The following is an 18,296-nucleotide window of genomic DNA, read 5'->3' on the forward strand; positions in this document are numbered from 1 at the left end:
TGAAGAATGTTGCCTGATCAGCAAACCCAAGGCAGTATTAGCATAAAATTTGTGTCTAGAGAAGATCACCTTCAGGAACACAGTGAGTGCAGGTGATGAGCAACACTGCAAACTGCTGTGCTGTGGACTGATGGGAAAATTCCACTAAGTCTACTGCTGGGGAAAATTGTGCTTGCAATCCTCTGTTGTTTCACACTACATATCTTGAGAGATAAATTGTTACGTTTTAACATTACAATGTCTTTTTTTAGTATAGTGGATTCTGGTTAATTGGGACCAGTACATTTTGGCCCAGTTAAATGGCTGCCCCAGTTAGCCAAAGTTTCATGGCACTAGTTAAAAAGGCATAAAAAAGATAAATTACCATTTAACTGAGTAACAAATTATGTATATGAATGAAATACAGAATAAATTAGAACACTGCAGTACAATGAAATGGTGGCATTAGTTCCTAATGGTTTCTGACAGAGGAATCTATCCAGCGTACGTACATGGCTGTGTTTTTTTGATTGAATATAAGTGAAAAAGCTCATGCAGACACCTGGTGCAGATAATGAGCTGCTTTCATTCAATGCTATCAATGATTTATTCTCTGAATTTTAATTTCATTGTAATATTCAAGATGATTAATGATACCTTCAAATTCTTCATAGTCCCTAACTTGCTGAAGGAGTGAAATGATTTCATTCTCACTCCTGGCCGTTTCTGGCTAGAATGCTTGAAACCACAGCAAACAAAACAGTTCTAAATTGACATACTACTTATTTTTTGCCAATTCTCAGTGATAATTTTTGAAGTAAAACACATGCAGCTGATGCTATTTACAAACTGTTTGCTCTAAGCACAGTATAGTGTCTAATGGCCACACAAGTGCACTCGACTGATGCTTGTTAGAAACTGTTCAGCAACAGTCTCTTGTCCCAATTAAGCAGCATAGTGTCCCAAATAAACGAAGGGAATCCTGGCTATTTTATTTTTTAGATTTTATTCTTTTAAGAGTTGTCCCAAACAAGCAGTGGCCCCAATTAACCAATGGCCCAATTAACTGGAATCCACTTTATTATGGCTGAAATCGATTTATGAAACCAGCAGGTTGAATACTTATTAGAAACCATGTTACCGAAAAGCTATTAAGGCACTATTAACATAAGGAAAAGGTTGCCACAGGGAGATTAAACAGCAACACATCACGGTAATTGATTAGCACTTCATGTAATGTTTGAAATTTTGCAGCCATGGGGAGAATACAGAGCGTTCGCAATTATTTATTGGAGGCTAGGAAAGCTTGCATTGAAGTGCTAATGTGAAAAAAATTATTTAAATGAGCTTTGTGAAATTATAACTAATCTTGATTTTTTTTGTTCTCCCAAGAGGTTCCTTCCATGTTTGCTCTTGGTTCTGCAGGATTAGCTATCATTTATTACATTGCACGAGTGAGGAAAACGGGAGCTCTCACCTTATACTGAAAAGAGCAGGGGGGATCCTATTCTGACCTGGAGAATATTCTTGCTTTTACCGACATCACTATGAAACAAGTTTTCTAGGGATCATCACAAGGTAGACTGTGGTTCTTTGATATATTCAAAATGCCTGTTGGATTTCTCATAATGTACTAGGCAGTGACTACAATTAGTGATTATATCACCAAGTACCTCTAGGTTTTCTGAAATCACACAAGATTTCAAAATCAAGCAAAGTCATCTTTATTTTTCTGAAAAGTGGGAAAACAGAGAAGTTATTATCATTGAAAGATTGGTCACAAAATGCAGAGAGTTATGAAGTGTTCTAAAAGTGTTTCATTTTATCTAACCTCCAAACATTTTTCTGAAGGGAACAGGAAAAAAAGATTATTTTCCTTATAAACAAACAAAATATTTAATATGGTAGAATGACTTATTTTGATGATTGAGGTGTCTGAAATATATCCCAACCACTGAAAACAGTTATGGCATTCTGAAGTTTAATTTTCCTTCAATAACCAATGGAAGTCTTTTTTTTTTAGGTCCGTGAGAGAATGGATGAATCAACACAGAATTTGTTGTTCTGTGAGACAGGATGAAAGTACAACAAGGCACAAAACATGAATGATCACGTGGAAATATTTAGCAGTAGATAGATTTTTTAAAATAGTTTTATATTTTTGACATGCTTTATTCTCTTGTTAATAGGTACTTATCTGCTTCAATCACTCTATCTACCTGAAATAGGAAGGGCCAGTGATGGTGAAGTAGAAACCACTCTGGGTGATGCATTGTCCTCCAAGTAAAAGTGAGCAGTCTGAAAGCATTTCCTGCCGCGAAGAAACAAACAGAGTTAAGAGTCCCTTGAACACTCATAGAATCTGTCTCCTTCATGATGCACTTAAATGTAACATTCAGAAAAGACCACTCTTTCTAAATTATTTTCAACACTCAACAAAATGATTCACTTGTAATCTGCATGTATTATCTAGGACAAGAGGCAAAATAGCATCAAGAGTTTATTTCAGGGAATTTAACAGGAAGTTCTTAAGCAACAGAGAAAATATTTTTTCAGGACTGTCCATTTCTCATTTCGTAGACAGTGTGTGCAGAATTCTATTTACCCCTGTCTGATGTATAACCGAGAGCAGGGATTGGATGTCACCATCAGAACATTGGGAACTAACTGTCCCGGGATGACACAGTATATTACCCCAGCTCTGTCCACAAACTGCTCTTTTCGAATGGATTTGAGAAAATTCATCCTCACAGGTAACCCTTCCAATTATTGTAAAAGACCATAAAGTAAACAACAACTCCGTCCTTTAACAAATCAGTGAAACCCATAGAAGTGAGGAACTTTGACTCTAAAACAGGAGTGGCCATTGCTAAGTTTATAAAAAAAAGGGGATAAAGCATAATGGTAACATGGGACTCACAGCCAATTAAAGAACAACCCGCTGCTTCTGGCAGATGGCTCTGTTCTCACAAGTATTTTGTCAAGTGAATGCAGATGAAAGGCACCTTAGATATGACCCAACAAATGCTGCACACAGCCCGTTCTCACAGGATGAACGTGAGATTCAAAATCAGTCACCAATGACAGCTGGTGTATCTGCATCAAGGGAGTTTAGACAGAGCGAAAAAATATTTACTGTCAAGAGCACAGGTGTAGGGAGCATGATCCCCAATGAATATAAAAGGTGAGAGGAAGTTGTTTTATCAAATTCAACTACTAACCAAAAGATAAACAACATACATACTTGACTTATAAAGTAATTCAATGTCATAAATAAATATCTCTGCTTTTATCTATTACATTTCAATCACTCTTTGAGGATTAACACAATCTTCTGATACACATTGAAAATTGTATTAACTTAACAAAATCTATCCCCATCTACAAAGTCGCCACCATCATGCCACTGAAGAGTCATCCACAGGAAAATGGGATTGATCAGTCATGTAAATAGGCATTTTGAAAGCAACGAAGTACAACTGACTGAGAGAGCCTTCTCTTCTTCCTAGGCACTCTTTCAGGTCAAGGATAATGCGCTTCCATTCAGCAGGCCAGGCAACATCTTTGGAAAGAGAAAATGATGTTCCTCCGTCCACAAATCTTATCTGACCTGACATGATAGCGGGTGTTTCAATTTCAGATTTACAGCATCCACAACTTGTCAATTATTTGCTTTCGTTCAGATTCTCAGGTTTCCGAGGTGGCGGCCGAGACCCGTGAAGGACTCAATGCCTCTGTTACAGGTGGGGTAGGGGCTGCACGATAGTGGAATTGGATGGAAGTGCATTCCTTCTTACATCAATCTCTGTTCCATGTGCTCTCGAAAGTCAAGGTGCTTAGTGTCTTTCTGGAAGTTCCTTCCCAAGTATGATCAGTTGTGATCCAGGATGTACCTTTTCAAGGAGACTTTGAAAACATCCTTGAAGTGCTTTCCCTGTCCTTGTGGGAAGTACTTTCTGTAGTGAGGCACAGAGCAGAGGACCTAGTTTGGGAGTCCTCATGTTAGGCAGACAGACAAATTGGCCTGCCCCTGGAGAAGGCTGAGTATAATTAAGGCCCCAGTGCTGGGGAAACTGACTCAAGACAAGACGCTGCCTTTGTTTTGCTTCCCCTGCCACTGGACTTAGAGGATTTTGCAAAGATAATGATGACATAAGAACATTAGAAATAGGAGCAGGAGTAGGCCATCTGTCTCATCAAACCTGCTCCACCATTCACTAAGATCATGGCTGATCTGGTCATGGACTCATCTCCACCTACCTGCCTATTCCCCATAACCCCTGACAATGCATCACTAGTGCTTTGAGGTGTCATCCACATCTATCTTTCTCCAAGTGCTCTCTGTATGAAGAGAGTCACAGGTGGTCCACATTTCAGTACTCGAGGTTGAAGATCACTGCTGCCCAGTAGAACAGGAACTTTGTTCTGGTCTGGAAATCTTAGAATAACCTTTTCCTTAAACAAAGGCTTTATTGGTACACTGGAAACAACAGTAAATTTTATCGATGATGTTTGCTTCCACTGAGACGTGCAGAGTGGTTGAAGGGGACTGGAACTGTTGGGTAGCAATATGAGCTGCTGACACAGTTGTAGTGATTCGGGTTTGATAAGACCTTGGATGCTGTTCTTCATGTTCACGTGGGTTTCCTCTGAGTGATCTATTTACACCTCACATCCCAGAGATGTGTTGGTAGGTTAACTGGAGACAGTAAATTGCCACAGGTGAGAGTAGTTAGAGAACTGGGAATAGGAAAGAGGAAGGCTGGAACTGATGGGCGAATGACAGGGAATAGGTTAAGGAAATTAAGTAGGGGGATTGGCATTGATTGAAATGCTCTGAGAGCCAGCATAGGCTTGACGGACTGAATGGTCCCTCACTATTTCGTGAGAAAGTGCTGGATTACATTTTGCGGGATCTCACCACAGAGCTATATTGTCAAGGTAGCAAGGTCAGGTTGGTGGAGGAGACAGCGCACTGCCTAGCTAAGGTGGACGGCTACCTTCCCCACATCACCAAGTTGGCTGCGGCCTGAGAGGACCTTCTGCTGTGCCTCAAGCCTTGGAAAATTTGGCTACCAGGATGGTGGGTGGAGTGGGGCTGGGGGATATCATTCAGCCAGTTTCAGGTAGCATCAAAAAGTCAAATGGATGAACCTAGAAACCTGAAAGAAATTTGAAGTAAGCCATTTTCACAACTTGGCATTTAGGATTGTTTTCTGTTGTTCATTTGTAAAATCTAAAAAAAAAATCACTTTCTAAGTATTTTTGACAAAATAAATCTGCCCTTGATTATCTATTGACTACTCCAACAGTGGCCAAAATATAGAGTTAACTGCAAGCCACTCAGTCCTAGCTGAATAGAATTCACTCTTTTATAACATCAATACCTGTATAGTGGATCAGGCCATGGCTTTCGATAATCAAGAGATCTTTGATGTCTAAAGTCGAGTTACTCAAGTAGTAGGAAATATAAACTACAGTTCAAAAGTCAATGAATCAAGCCACTGCATTCATTACTGGATTTTCTGGGATGTTCCCATGCTCCCTTCCTTGTCTGTTGTTATTATTTATATCTCCTCTAGTGCTTGAATTGTCATTATTTCACCAATTGCTTTATATTAATATTAATATTAATTCCTTTCATCCCGCACCATGTTCATCATCTTATTATTTTTATTTCTTCATTATCTCTTCCTTTTTTAAATCTATTCATCTGGAACATTTTTTCCTGAAAGAGCAGAGCCCTGAAGTGGTAACACTGCCTTCCTCTTCACATAGATGCAGTTTGACCACTGAGTGTTTGCAAGATCTCCTGGTCTTTAGCAGCTGTGGCATCAGCCCACATTCATACACCATACCTACTTCAATAAAGAAAAAATGGGGCAGGCAGACTTGGTTCTGGAAATAACACATCATATTTGAAATTGCCCGTTTTTTGCAATTTGTTAATTTGGCTTAACAAATATCATGTGAAGCAATCCATGCACAGCCTCGCTCACACATGCAAACACACACAGGCAAATGCTGTTTTCCTGATGAACAGCAGCTGGAGGAATATCATCTAAACATATTCTCCTGAACACTGACTGCAACATACTTTGCAAAATATCCATCTGCTCCATTTAATTGTCCGTCCGCAGCAAGGCTATGTGCTAAGTGTTGATAAGTAAGCTTCCTGCTAATTATCACCCCATTAAAAAGAAATTAAAAAGCACTGACAGTCATTGCTGTATGGTCTAGCAGTTGTATCTTTGGTACTTATCAAACTACCAGATCATTTCATTGACACCTTCCCTCTGTGGCTGAAGGAATGAATCCTCGATGGCCAGTTCTCCAGATTTGAGGCTTTTAATCAACAAGCAGAAAGGCAAGCCATGAACAGAGTCAATCCTCTGAAAATGATTGAAATGTAATACTCTAAATAAAAACAAAGAATCTTTTCTCCCCACTCAATCCTTGGTGTTTGGGTTTCAAAAGACAATATCAAGGCGAGACTCTGTGTGCTTATAACACCTTGAAACAGCTCGCTTCTTACAAGGGACAGCGTATAATTGAAAGACCAAGGAAATGCGGGCTCACAGTTATCTTTCCTTTATATGTACAGAAATTAATTTTATTCAGCTTATATTTTGAGAAAAGTTAGATATTATTATAACTGCAAAGACCACAATATACAATGCAAGTTCTCATCGCCCCTCAGTACTATTTAAAATGATCAATTAGCAGTACAACATACACCTTGATAAATGATACCATTGATAATGTCAATAGTGTTTCAGTTCTGTAAGCTCATCTAAGGTTTGTAAGTGAAAAGTTGCCCTTGGCCTTTGAATATATGTGCTCATCTCCACAAGGCATCTTTCTGTAGGATACAAGGAGTGTATTATATTGTGGCCAACTGGGCATTTATTATTGACTACTTATGCCTTATGTCTGAACTCCAATATAACTGATTGTCAACCGAACCTAGGGTGTGCTGGTTGTTAATGCAACTGATGCATTTCCCTGTAGGTTTCATTGTACATGTGATAAATGAATCTGAATCTGAATTTTATTATTACAAGTGCTTTAATGTTTTACCATTCCCGAACTAGACATCATTCTTTGCTCAGCATGCTTACCTGCAATTTTGTCCCATCCTGCTGAAAAAGTAGCAGATTTGCACTTATGCAACAACATCTTGCATGTTCTAGGGACATCTTAGAGAGCTTTTGGCCAATCAAAACTCTTGGAATGCAAACACGAGGAAATCTGTAGGTGCTGGAAATTCATGCAACACACATAAAATGCTGGTGGGACACAGCAAGCCAGGCAGCATCTATAGGGAGAAGCACTGTCGACGTTTCAGGCCGAGACCCTTCGTCAGGACTAACTGAAAGAAAAGCTAGTAAGAGATATGAAAGTAGGAGGGCAAGGGGGAAAGCCAAAATGATAGGAGAAGACAGGAGGGGGAGGGATAAAGCTAAGAGCTGGAAAGTTGATTGGCAAAAGGGATACAGAGCTTTTATTTCTCTCCCTGCCCCTCTCACAATCACTCTTTGCCGGTTCTCCGTCTCCCTCTGGTGCTCCCCTCCCCCTTTCTTTCTCCCTAGGCCTCCTGTCCCATGATCCTTTCCCTTCTCCAGCCATGTATCCCTTTTGCCAATCAACTTTCCAGCTCTTAGCTTCATCCCTCCCCCTCCTGTCTTCTCCTATCATTTCGGATTTCCCCCTCCCCCTCCTACTTTCAAATCTCTTGCTATCCTTTTTTTCAGTTAGTCCTGATGAAGGGTCTTGGCCTGAAATGTCAACTGTACTTCTTCCTATAGATACTGCCTGACCTGCTGTGTTCCACCAGCATTTTGTGTATGTTGCCAAAACTTTTGGAATTTTTGTTATGGTTGCAAATCATGGTACAAAGAGCTTTAAAAAATAGAGGGCTATGCACTAGGGGAATTCTAGGCAGTCTCTAGAGTAGGTTACATGGTCGGCACAACATTGTGGGCCGAAGGGCCTGTAATGTGCTGTGGAGTTCTATGTTCAAATCATTGCTTCCTCAGATTTTGCCATTTATCTTCATTTCATAAATGTCATTCTTTGCTTGCAAATGCCTATTCACAAATCACAAGCCAAACCTTATCTTATTCTCTTCCAGTTTGATCCAGTTTCAGACATGATTATTCAACATCATTCCAGAATGGGAATATTAATGATTTTTCCTAATTCTCTAAGCAGAGACCTTGGAATCACTTGTAATGCACTGGTTAAGATGTTACTGCCAATGCTGTAGAGTGTTCCAATGAATAGTTTTCTGTAGAAGCAGTGTGTTTTGTTGATTGTTTGGGATTCAGTTAGAGAAAAGGGGCTGTGATGTTCAACTTAGGAATGTTGGGTTAGCCATGCAGCATGGTGGAATGGGGGAAAAAATTCCAGAGAAATCTGGGTGGAGAGGTTTTTGTGACGGACGCTGGTCTGGGTCGAGGTCCTTCTGGTGGGAGCTGGGAGAAGTCAAGAGGGAAGATGGCTGAGGATGCTGCCCCAGTTTCACAGGATACCTTGTGAAGATGAATGGCTTCTAGGTGTAAGGGCCATTACTCCCGCGGGGGTGCCTATTTGTTCAAGATGGATTTCATGTGACATTCAGAAGATGGTGTGTGCTTTCACGCAGACCGTGGGTTCAGCACGTGAGTGAAAGACAACTTCAACATGAGCTCCACCTTTTTGTGTACATTTGGACTAGATTAAATTTAATGGACCTTTTTATCTTATTTTGTCTCTTTTCCCTACCAATTGCTCGATAAAGCTGGAATTTGTAAATATACTTTCTTTATAATTGTATGCTGTGTACAATCTGTTATTTCTTGCCAACAGCTAATTGCGTGGTGGCAATATTTACACATTATTCACACAGATCAGGGTTCTGGTGGTCGAAACATCCCAACTTCCCGCTTTTGGTGGGACCTAAGTCATATCAACCCCAGATACACGGAGTTCAAGAAAGATGGTTTTCTCACTGCTGAGTCCAGTGGCTGTTAGCAAGGGCTAACGAGCCTGATAAAAATAGGTTTCACACTCATCATATTACTATTGCATTGCCAGCTGAGGTGGCCTCTCTGACCAAAAAATAAAATTGGAATTGAATTGTCCTGTTCGCATTTCACTATGGACAATCAATCTGTATTAAATAACGCAATCTTGACTTCTAAAGTGGTTTTATCAACCCAACATTAAAAGGAAGGCAGCACTACAGAAAAGATATCGCAATGACTCTCCAACATATTACCACAGAGAAAATGCAATAATAGTAACAGAATCAGGGAATTACATCTGTGTCACAGGCAAAGAAAAGGAAGGGAAAGCAGCCTTAATGAAATCTTCAGAACTATGATACTGTCAGCAATGTAAACTTATTTCCATTGGAGAGTGAATTAATGACGATTACTACTGGAGAAAGAGTTGGGGACAGTTTTTCAGGCATTTCAGTACAAAGCTGCTGAATCTGAGAATTACATAAACACTTGAAAAGCAAACGCTTGCAAAATAGGTTGGCAACTAGCAAAATTGATGCTTTTGAAAGCAATTCTCCCAGAGCTAGCAAATCTTAATGTGTGTTTATAACACTGCTGACACAGGCCCAAACAGGTGTAGATTCTTGTTTCATGTGGACGGGAGGAACAAAGTTGAGACAGTGTGGAGACACAGACTTGAAGTGCTAGATGCTGTAGATCTGAAATCATCCCTTACAGCACTGTCTTACCTCCTGCACACTACTCTCTGGCCAGTGCAGGGGTCATGTTAATCTTCTTTGCATCAGTCCAATGTTAGTACATGTGCTACCAAAGCAACCAGCTCACATTGTTACTGGTGACATCTGATTGCTCATTGACACCCATTATCTAAGTGTGGAATTTGGCATGAATCTCTTGTTGGTATGGATGGCCACTAACTTACGTGTAGGGTATGTCCCATTCTTCCCTACTGTGCTGTTTAAAGACCTTTTTTTATAAGCAACCGAGGGGAGATGGTTTTTCTTTGCTGAGATAAAAATGTTAATGTACATCCAAATTTAGTAGGTCTTATTGCCAAGTTACGCTGGCAGATTCCATTTACTGGGAATGTTGATTATAATCAAGTTCTAGGATCAGGTCTAAAGGCTATGAACCAATCATGGACTTATCAATCTCTCCCTTCAATACACTCAATGACTTGGCCTCCTCAGGTCTTTGTGGCAACATCTTCCTCAGGTTCACAACCTTCCAGCTGGTCTGGCCTACATCACAACAAAAAATTCTTCACCTTCAAGGATAGTCCATTTAAATGATTTGGCTATAGTTTATTGGAGTATCATCCTAAATTATACTTTCTTATCTTGGAGGAGGGCTTGAACTATTCCTTTCCAATCCAGAGGCAAGGATGCTAACAATTGAGCTAAACCGACACAGTTAATTTTCACTTGTAACTGCATAGGGTCACTTGAGCGTAGATAGATAGATAGATAGATACTTTATTCATCCCCATGGGGAAATTCTACTTTTTTTTTCCAATGTCCCATACACTTGTTGTAGCAAAACTAATAACATACAATACTTAACTCAGTAAAAAATATGATATGCATCTAAATCACTATCTCAAAAAGCATTAATAATAGCTTTTAAAAAGTTGTTAAGTCCTGGCGGTTGAATTGTAAAGCCTAATGGCATTGGGGAGTATTGACCTCTTCATCCTGTCTGAGGAGCATTGCATCGATAGTAACCTGTCGCTGAAACTGCTTCTCTGTCTCTGGATGGTGCTATGTAGAGGATGTTCAGAGTTTTCCATAATTGACCGTAGCCTACTCAGCGCCCTTTGCTCAGCTACCGATGTTAAACTCTCCAGTACTTTGCCCACAACAGAGCCCGCCTTCCTTACCAGCTTATTAAGACGTGAGGCGTCCCTCTTCTTAATGCTTCCTCCCCAACACGCCACCACAAAGAAGAGGGCGCTCTCCACAACTGACCTATAGAACATCTTCAGCATCTCACTACAGACATTGAACGACGCCAACCTTCTAAGGAAGTACAGTCGACTCTGTGCCTTCCTGCACAAGGCATCTGTGTTGGCAGTCCAGTCTAGCTTCTCATCTAACTGTACTCCCAGATACTTGTAGGTCTTATTATCTGATAACGTATTATCAGAGAATTTAGTTATTAACTACTGTGTGCAATTTCACCTTAAAGGTACAGAAAAAATTAAATCACAATGTCAAGTTGGTAAAATAAATGGGATGCTGCACTACCAGATCTATCACTTACAGTCTTAACAATGTAAAATGCTCTGCCATATTAAATTATGAAAGCAAAACCAAGGAAAGGCAGCAAGAAGGGTATACTGGACCGAGCACCTCTTCTCCATCTGTGGATCTTCCCAGTGGCCCACCATTCCCATTCCAACATGCCAGTCCATGGCCCGCTCCTGTGCCAAAATAAGGCCAACCCTCAGGGTGGAGGAGCAACACCTTCTATTCTGTTTGGGTAGCCTCCAATCTGGTGGCATGGATATTGATTTCTCTTTCCAGCAAAATAGTTTTCCCTCCCACTCCCCTCTTCTTCTATTCCCCACACTGACCTCCTACCTCTTCGCTACCTGCTTGTCATTTCCCCTTGGTGCCCCTCCTCCTTCCCTTTCTCCTGTGGTCCACTATTACATTCCTTCTTCTCCACTCCTTTACCTTTCCCACACACCTTGCCTCACCTATCACTGGCTATCCTCCTTCCCCTCCTACCACCTTTTTATTCTGGTCTTCCCTTTCCTTTCTAGTCCTGAAGAAGGGTCTCAGTCCAAAACATTGATTGTTTATTCATTTCCATAGATGCTGCCAGACCTGCTCAGTTCCAGCATTCTGTGTGTGTTGCAATTAATTTCCAGCATCTGCAAAATTTCTTGTGTTTTCGAATTACAAAAGCTACACAGGAAAATCCACACTAAAAACACTTCAATCAAATTTCATACCAGCAGCACTCAGTGTTCAATATCAGCCTGCTAAATGGACAATGTACGTTCAACTCCTGTGATGTTTCAGTCTCTGCTGTTTCTTTGGGTTTCTCAGATACATGGGGGGGGGGGGGGGAGCTTGCTATATGGGCAACAGCTTTCTCTCCATATTGTACTGCCCAGGCTTGAATACTTAGAGAGCTTGGACGCAATATCCATGGTCAACTCTGACCAGTGGAGGCCCTCACCATCTCACTTGCATCAGCACCGAAGATACCCAGTTTAATTTTAAGTACTGTATATATGTAGAAAGTCACTTTTGCAAGGATGCCTAAATAATGTACAAAACTTTGACTACAAATTTCCTTAGTTTAAGAAATAGAATATTGATGAATCTTTCAAGTCTCTGATGACCCTAACAAGCTTCGCTGTGTCCTATCAATGAACCTAGAGGTCAGGTACATGATGCATCATTACTCGTACCGAATCCAAAGGAGCACTCTTTTGGCACTGTACAACTTAAGCCAGCAATCCCCTGCTCAACAATGATATACCAAACATTCCAGTGGAAGTGCCATCTAAACATATTTTGGAAATAAATATGTTCAAACTGGAAAAACAAGTGTAACTCCAGAACATAAAGTTGACAATGTAACTCTAAACACAAAGTCAACTGTGATTAGTTACCAGTCTAATAGTTAAATAATCAGACCCAATACAATTTCGAATTTAGACCAGTCTAGTACAACAGATGCATTGAAGGCTCAGAAGGAGAATCACAGACTACTTGCAATCAATGGCTAGCCTTTGCTATCAAGTTTTTAAATTGAAATTTAATAGCTTAGCACACTAAAATTTGCAAATATTAGCTTTATATTTTAAAGAAAGGTCTAATGCCATATTTGAAAGGTTGAGTGTATGTAAGAACATGTAATTGATAATACAAGCTTGCTGTCAGGTGACTGCAATATGTAATTAACATAGGTTCAAATAGAAAATGTTGCTAGTGACTTCTTTTTAAAAGTTACAAAAACAAAGGTTCTATTTTTTCATTCTAATTCCCTTGTTTTATATTGATAGCGATCTATCCTTTTGTTCGTCACTGCCTTTCACTGACCAAACAAGAATTTTAATTAGACTTCAATTACTTGCCAAGTCCCAGCACACATGAGGCTTACTGCACAAGATGATGCAAAAAAGTGCTTTGGCAGAAAATTGCTGTGAACGCCGTTTCTTACTGAATGTTAAATTAACCCAAATTAGGTCAAAAACATTTACACAATCTATTTAGCAATTAAAACAAATTCAAAAAGTATCTTGCTGACTAACAGATATGCCAAAATTCTGGGGGTTCTTCTGATCTAAACTATGCAGTCTAGAGGTAACTAACAAGAACTGCATGTTCCACTTGTCCTGCATGACTCATGGTTGTAAGGTTTATCTTCAAAATGACTTGAAGGCAACACATTAATGCCCTCTTACTTCATCCAAACCAAGGTGATTGGGATGAGAAAGATCCCAGTGATCTGATATTAAAAAATAACAATTGCATTCTCAGCTTTATAATCTTCAACAAATTGTTTGTCAGATAGCCGATGAGCACTCTCTTGAATTTTCCAACAATTCTCAGCAACCTGCCTTTCTATACATGTTCCATACACGTTCCCTGTAAATTTCCTTGATATTCTCTCTTTTGAGGATGGGGCTCTACTCTTTAGTTACAGAGTTTGCTCTTTTGCTGGGCAATTCATTTAGTTTCAGTTTATCTACATTTCTCAGAATCTTGCAAACTTCAATCTGTTCTCCCCTGAGCCTTGTTAGCATAGCTAGAGCATTTGGAAAAGATAACTCCTGCAAGATACCTCAAACTAAGCTGCACCAGTGGGACAACAGAATGCAGAAAGCTGAATAAGGACTGATATTTGACGCTATTCTTCACAGGATAGTAGATAACATTCAGGTGCTATCTCTACCTCAGAGTCAAAAGATGGGAGGGAGTTCAAGGCTTATTCCAGTGCATCTAATTGTGGCAGACGCACTAGTTTATGCTGAGGGAGTTCTAAACTGCTAAAGTTGTCATCTTTAATGGACACATTGCAAATATTTCTCGAGGTTTGATCCACATTTGGTTAAATCATGTAAAGTCATACTGTACAGCAAAGAAACTGGCGTTTAGGCCCATTATGTCCAGACTGCCTATTAATTAGCTGTCTGCACTAATCCTATTTGGTCATTGGCATTCAATGTCTAGGTAATTCAAAGGGGATTGTATAAATTCCGTTATCATCTGCATCCATTCTGTGATCTTTCAAACATTTTCAACTCCTGCTTTTAGTCCAGGAACTTCTAATCACACAATTATCAGTTTAGTTACTCATCTTCATGTCAGAGTCATTCCTGGAACAGCACTGCAATCAAAGTCAAAGTTGAAGCAATGATCTATTCAAACTCCTGGTACACTAGAGCCTTGTGTTCCTTCCTGTTAGTTATTCACCTTGCTCCTGCCTTGCAAAGGTCGGAAACCTTTAACAACTGCAGCCCTCACTGGAAGTGAAGCAACCAAGTGCATTCCCGCTACTGTTGCACAATTCAGAAACCACTGATCTTCTTCATGTTGTCCAACAAATGATTTTTTAAAAGTTTTCACAGTTTGACTTCCTGATCCACACAAAGAACAGGTTTAAGGCAAACCAACCAAATTAATAAACTGGCTTCAACAATGAAACAGCCCTGATCATGTGATCCAAATCCCAACTTTAATCAACACTTGAATTCAAAGGAAAATGCTGCAATGCAAATAGCAAAGTTGTGAAACAGCAGTTACTTCAGAACAGTTCAAACACAAATAAACGAGGCAAGCATTTCATGTTATGCAATAACTTGTAGCCATATGCCCACTGAAAAGCATAAAGAGCATTTGATATTAAGACAAGATTAAAACAATATTTACAAAGAGGAGTTGTATCCATGTACATTTAAGGAAATTGCAGATTATTTTCCCCATCTTCAGATTAATTCATTTAACCTTCCTAGAGTTCTGAAGCCCATGCTTCACTATTAATCTTCACCTTGCAATGTTTCCAAGCAAGTAGTTATCAACTATTGGAAAGGACATCATTTAAATAGCACTCACCTCCAGTATACAAGGATTGCTACCAGTAACATCAAACATAGGAAGGTAAGAGCTGACACCACCACAAGAGGAATAATTGCCCTTTTCTCTGCCTCTTTCTCTAAACCAACTGCCAAACCTATACGAGATGCATGGCTGCTGTTACTGGCTTCTGTAGTTGTAGAAAAAGGAAAAGGATTACAAACAGTTTTACTGTGAGCAACATTGAAATAAGACAAAAGTACACCCATGAAGTCACAATTTCAAATTAATTGTACTTAACTAAGCCAAAATGATGCTCCTGAAATGTTACTTACATGACTCCACTTACCTATTCTACAAGAAGTGATTGCAATTAGTTTCAAGTCAATCAGGAGGGGCAAAGGTGAAGGACAGCAGGAAATGCAGAATTAACAGCCAGAAACACTATAGTTCCAATGCCACAAAGCCAAACAACTTACCTCACATGTCTCAAAGCAGAAGGACCTTGAAGACTGTCAATCATAGAGGTGCTTCACCTTACTTAAAATGTTAGTGTTAAATAGCAGTTAGATTTATAGAAAGAATGCTTCTAATATCAGTCGAGACTAGGCATTACAACTGAACAGCATCTCAGTCTGACAATAGAAAATTAGATTGAATTGGAACTCTGAAGTTGGCCGTGTGCAAAATATTACAATAGAACACTTTGAGATATTTCTAATACACTTTACTACTTGTTTGGAAGATGAATCAGCAACCAAAATTGGTTGAATCTTGCTACCCTCTTACTAAGTGATTGCCTTGATTTGCTCAAGGACAAAGTAAATGCACACTCTTCCTATTATTATTATTGCTTTGCCTCTTTCCCCCTCTTGTGCTCCTGAAGTATTTCTACATTTATATGAACCTTTTTGTTCTCTATTGCTGTCTACTGCCCGGTGTCAAATTTGATTTCTGCCTTTTCATAAGTTTCTCCTGTTACCTGTGTCGTGACTTGCCCAAATAGATAGCTGCACAGATTGCCCCTTGAAAGGAATGTTGATCCATAGATGAAGGTTAGTGTCAAACTGTGGGGGGTAGAAAACTCAGTCATGGTTGCTATACCAAGGAGGAGTCAGGTCTGGGGACAGTATGCGAGGTCACAGCTTCAGCATGAGCTGAGCTCAAAAATGGGAAAGGGATTAGCAACATTTGGAGAATGGGGGGAGAGAAGGTATGAATTTGTGTGGAGAATAACGTTACAACAGCAGAGAAGTTAACAAGTTACACGTGCAGCTGAACCAGAAGGATGTGAAAAAGCCTGTGCCAGTTTCTGTAAACAATGCCATCTGCTGACAGATGTTGCAAATTACATATTGAAACAAATGGAATCAACCCATTAAAATGGTCGCGAGAAACAGCCGCTATAAATCAAACCACACTCTCAGTTTGTGGCAACTGCTCTAAAACAGCAGAATTTACTTTGATAAGGTAATTATTCAGTGTATACTCCCTTAGGGTAGCAGATGCTGTATCTTCACACTTGCAATCTGCACCATGAAGAGCAAAATTCTCTTTTAAGAAGAAAATTGGCCTTTTTTTTCTTTCGGCCCTTTGAGCTTACTGCCAGAAACCCCTAATTTAACCCTAACCTAATCATGGGACAATTTATAATGGCCAATGGGAAGAACCCAGAGTAGCTGCAGGAAACCCAAGCATTCTATGGGGAGGATGTACAAACTCTTTACAGACAACACTGGAATTGAACTCCAAACTCTGACACCCCAAGCTGTAATAGTGTCGCGTTAACTACAATGCTACCATGGCACCCCAAGTAAACTTTTACAAGTAAAATTGCCAATATGATTCTGATGCAGGTAAATCCATAATAGCTTTTGATCCAGTGATGACCTTCTCTTAATTTGCTTTCTTGTTACCCCAACCACACTATTTTGATTCTCTCGCTTGACATCTCCAACCCTGCTGCCCGTTCTACTCTTCGACATATTCAGTCTGAGCTTGTTCTTCAGCACCTCACTCCCACTATCGTCAATTTCTCTCTAGTCCTTTCTCATGCAAACTTCAACTGCCAACCACAACCCTCATCGCAAAGCTCTTCTCTGCAGAATGGTGCCTTGGCAAGGTAGCCAAGCCAAAGATTGCTCAGAGTGAAAACTATAAGTTAGAGTCCTGAGTTTATTTTATTACACTACAAGCAACTGTAAAGTGTCAAACTTTGCTTTCATAGTGGACAAACACTCCAATAATGTTTGTGCATGAAACACAAAGTTTCATATGTTTATACAGTAACTTATAATTCAACACTGCAAGGGCATTTTAAATGCTGGTAGGACTCAGAGTTATTACTGCACCATTTTCACTGTTCTTACATTCCTTTAAAAGTGAAACCTTCCCAACTTTTTATCACAATAATTTAAGATCTGTGATTCTTACGTGCTAAAGAATCACAAATCATGAATGCTTCTGTAAAGTAATGTTGACAATGATGAACATAATTGTTCCCTGTACACATTCAGTTGGCCGAAGAAATGAAAGTAATTTGCAGTATATCTTAACGCGATAATCTAATGGCAGCACAAAATATCTGCTCTATTTAGTTGCAATCAGACATTCTGTGATGTTCTGTGATGTTGGGACAGAGACTGATGTATAATTCCAAAGTTAAATAGAGATAACGAAGAGCCATAAGCCCTAGAACTCGCTTGGCTGGCAATGAATCTTCAATATTGGACTTATTAACTTGCCTTTCCGAATGCCTTTGCAGAACAGGGCTAAGTTTCTCGGGAGCAGTATGTGTAGCTGTTTAGACATAACTCCTTCACTCCTTTTAAGTTAAAACTTTGTGGAAGTGTGAGCCAATTGTGGCACAACATGGATTGTCAGGCATCTGAGTAAGGAATGCAGCAAACAGTGTTATCGCTTTCACCAAAATGATTAAACAACTAGAATAGTTTGGATTAAGAAATGGGCGAATTCAATGATAGATCTGTTAGAGACAGAAAAATAAAAATAAAGATTAATTTGACAGAGATCGAATCTACAAGGACTTAGACCAGATATGGTGGATAGCAGCATAGCTGTTAGTGCTTCAGCCACACATTGTGAGCAACCCAGGCTTTGTCTGTGTGGAGTTTGCACTCTCGACTTGTGACCACATGAACTTCAGCTGGATTCAATGGCTTAATCGCACATCCTAAGGACATGTGCATTGGTACATTAATTGAATATAGTAAATTATCTTTAATGTAGGTGGATGGTAGGATAAAAATAATGG

General features: G+C 39.7%; 1 protein-coding gene across 4 annotated transcripts in view; it reads right to left on the bottom strand.

Annotated features, from left to right (window-relative positions):
* Positions 1-18,296, bottom strand: part of ptprz1a (protein tyrosine phosphatase receptor type Z1a) — a 252,244-nt gene that overhangs the window by 59,816 nt on the left and 174,132 nt on the right. For all 4 annotated transcript variants that reach the window (XM_073059138.1, XM_073059137.1, XM_073059139.1 and 1 more), the window contains 2 exons: positions 15,062-15,212; positions 2,199-2,290 (listed from right to left, as the gene is read on the bottom strand). In XM_073059138.1, the coding sequence (XP_072915239.1) occupies positions 2,199-2,290; positions 15,062-15,212 (243 nt within the window). The remainder of the gene's footprint in view (positions 1-2,198; positions 2,291-15,061; positions 15,213-18,296) is intronic.

Source organism: Hemitrygon akajei, chromosome 10 (assembly GCF_048418815.1).
Source record: "Hemitrygon akajei chromosome 10, sHemAka1.3, whole genome shotgun sequence".
Lineage (NCBI taxonomy): Eukaryota > Metazoa > Chordata > Chondrichthyes > Myliobatiformes > Dasyatidae > Hemitrygon > Hemitrygon akajei.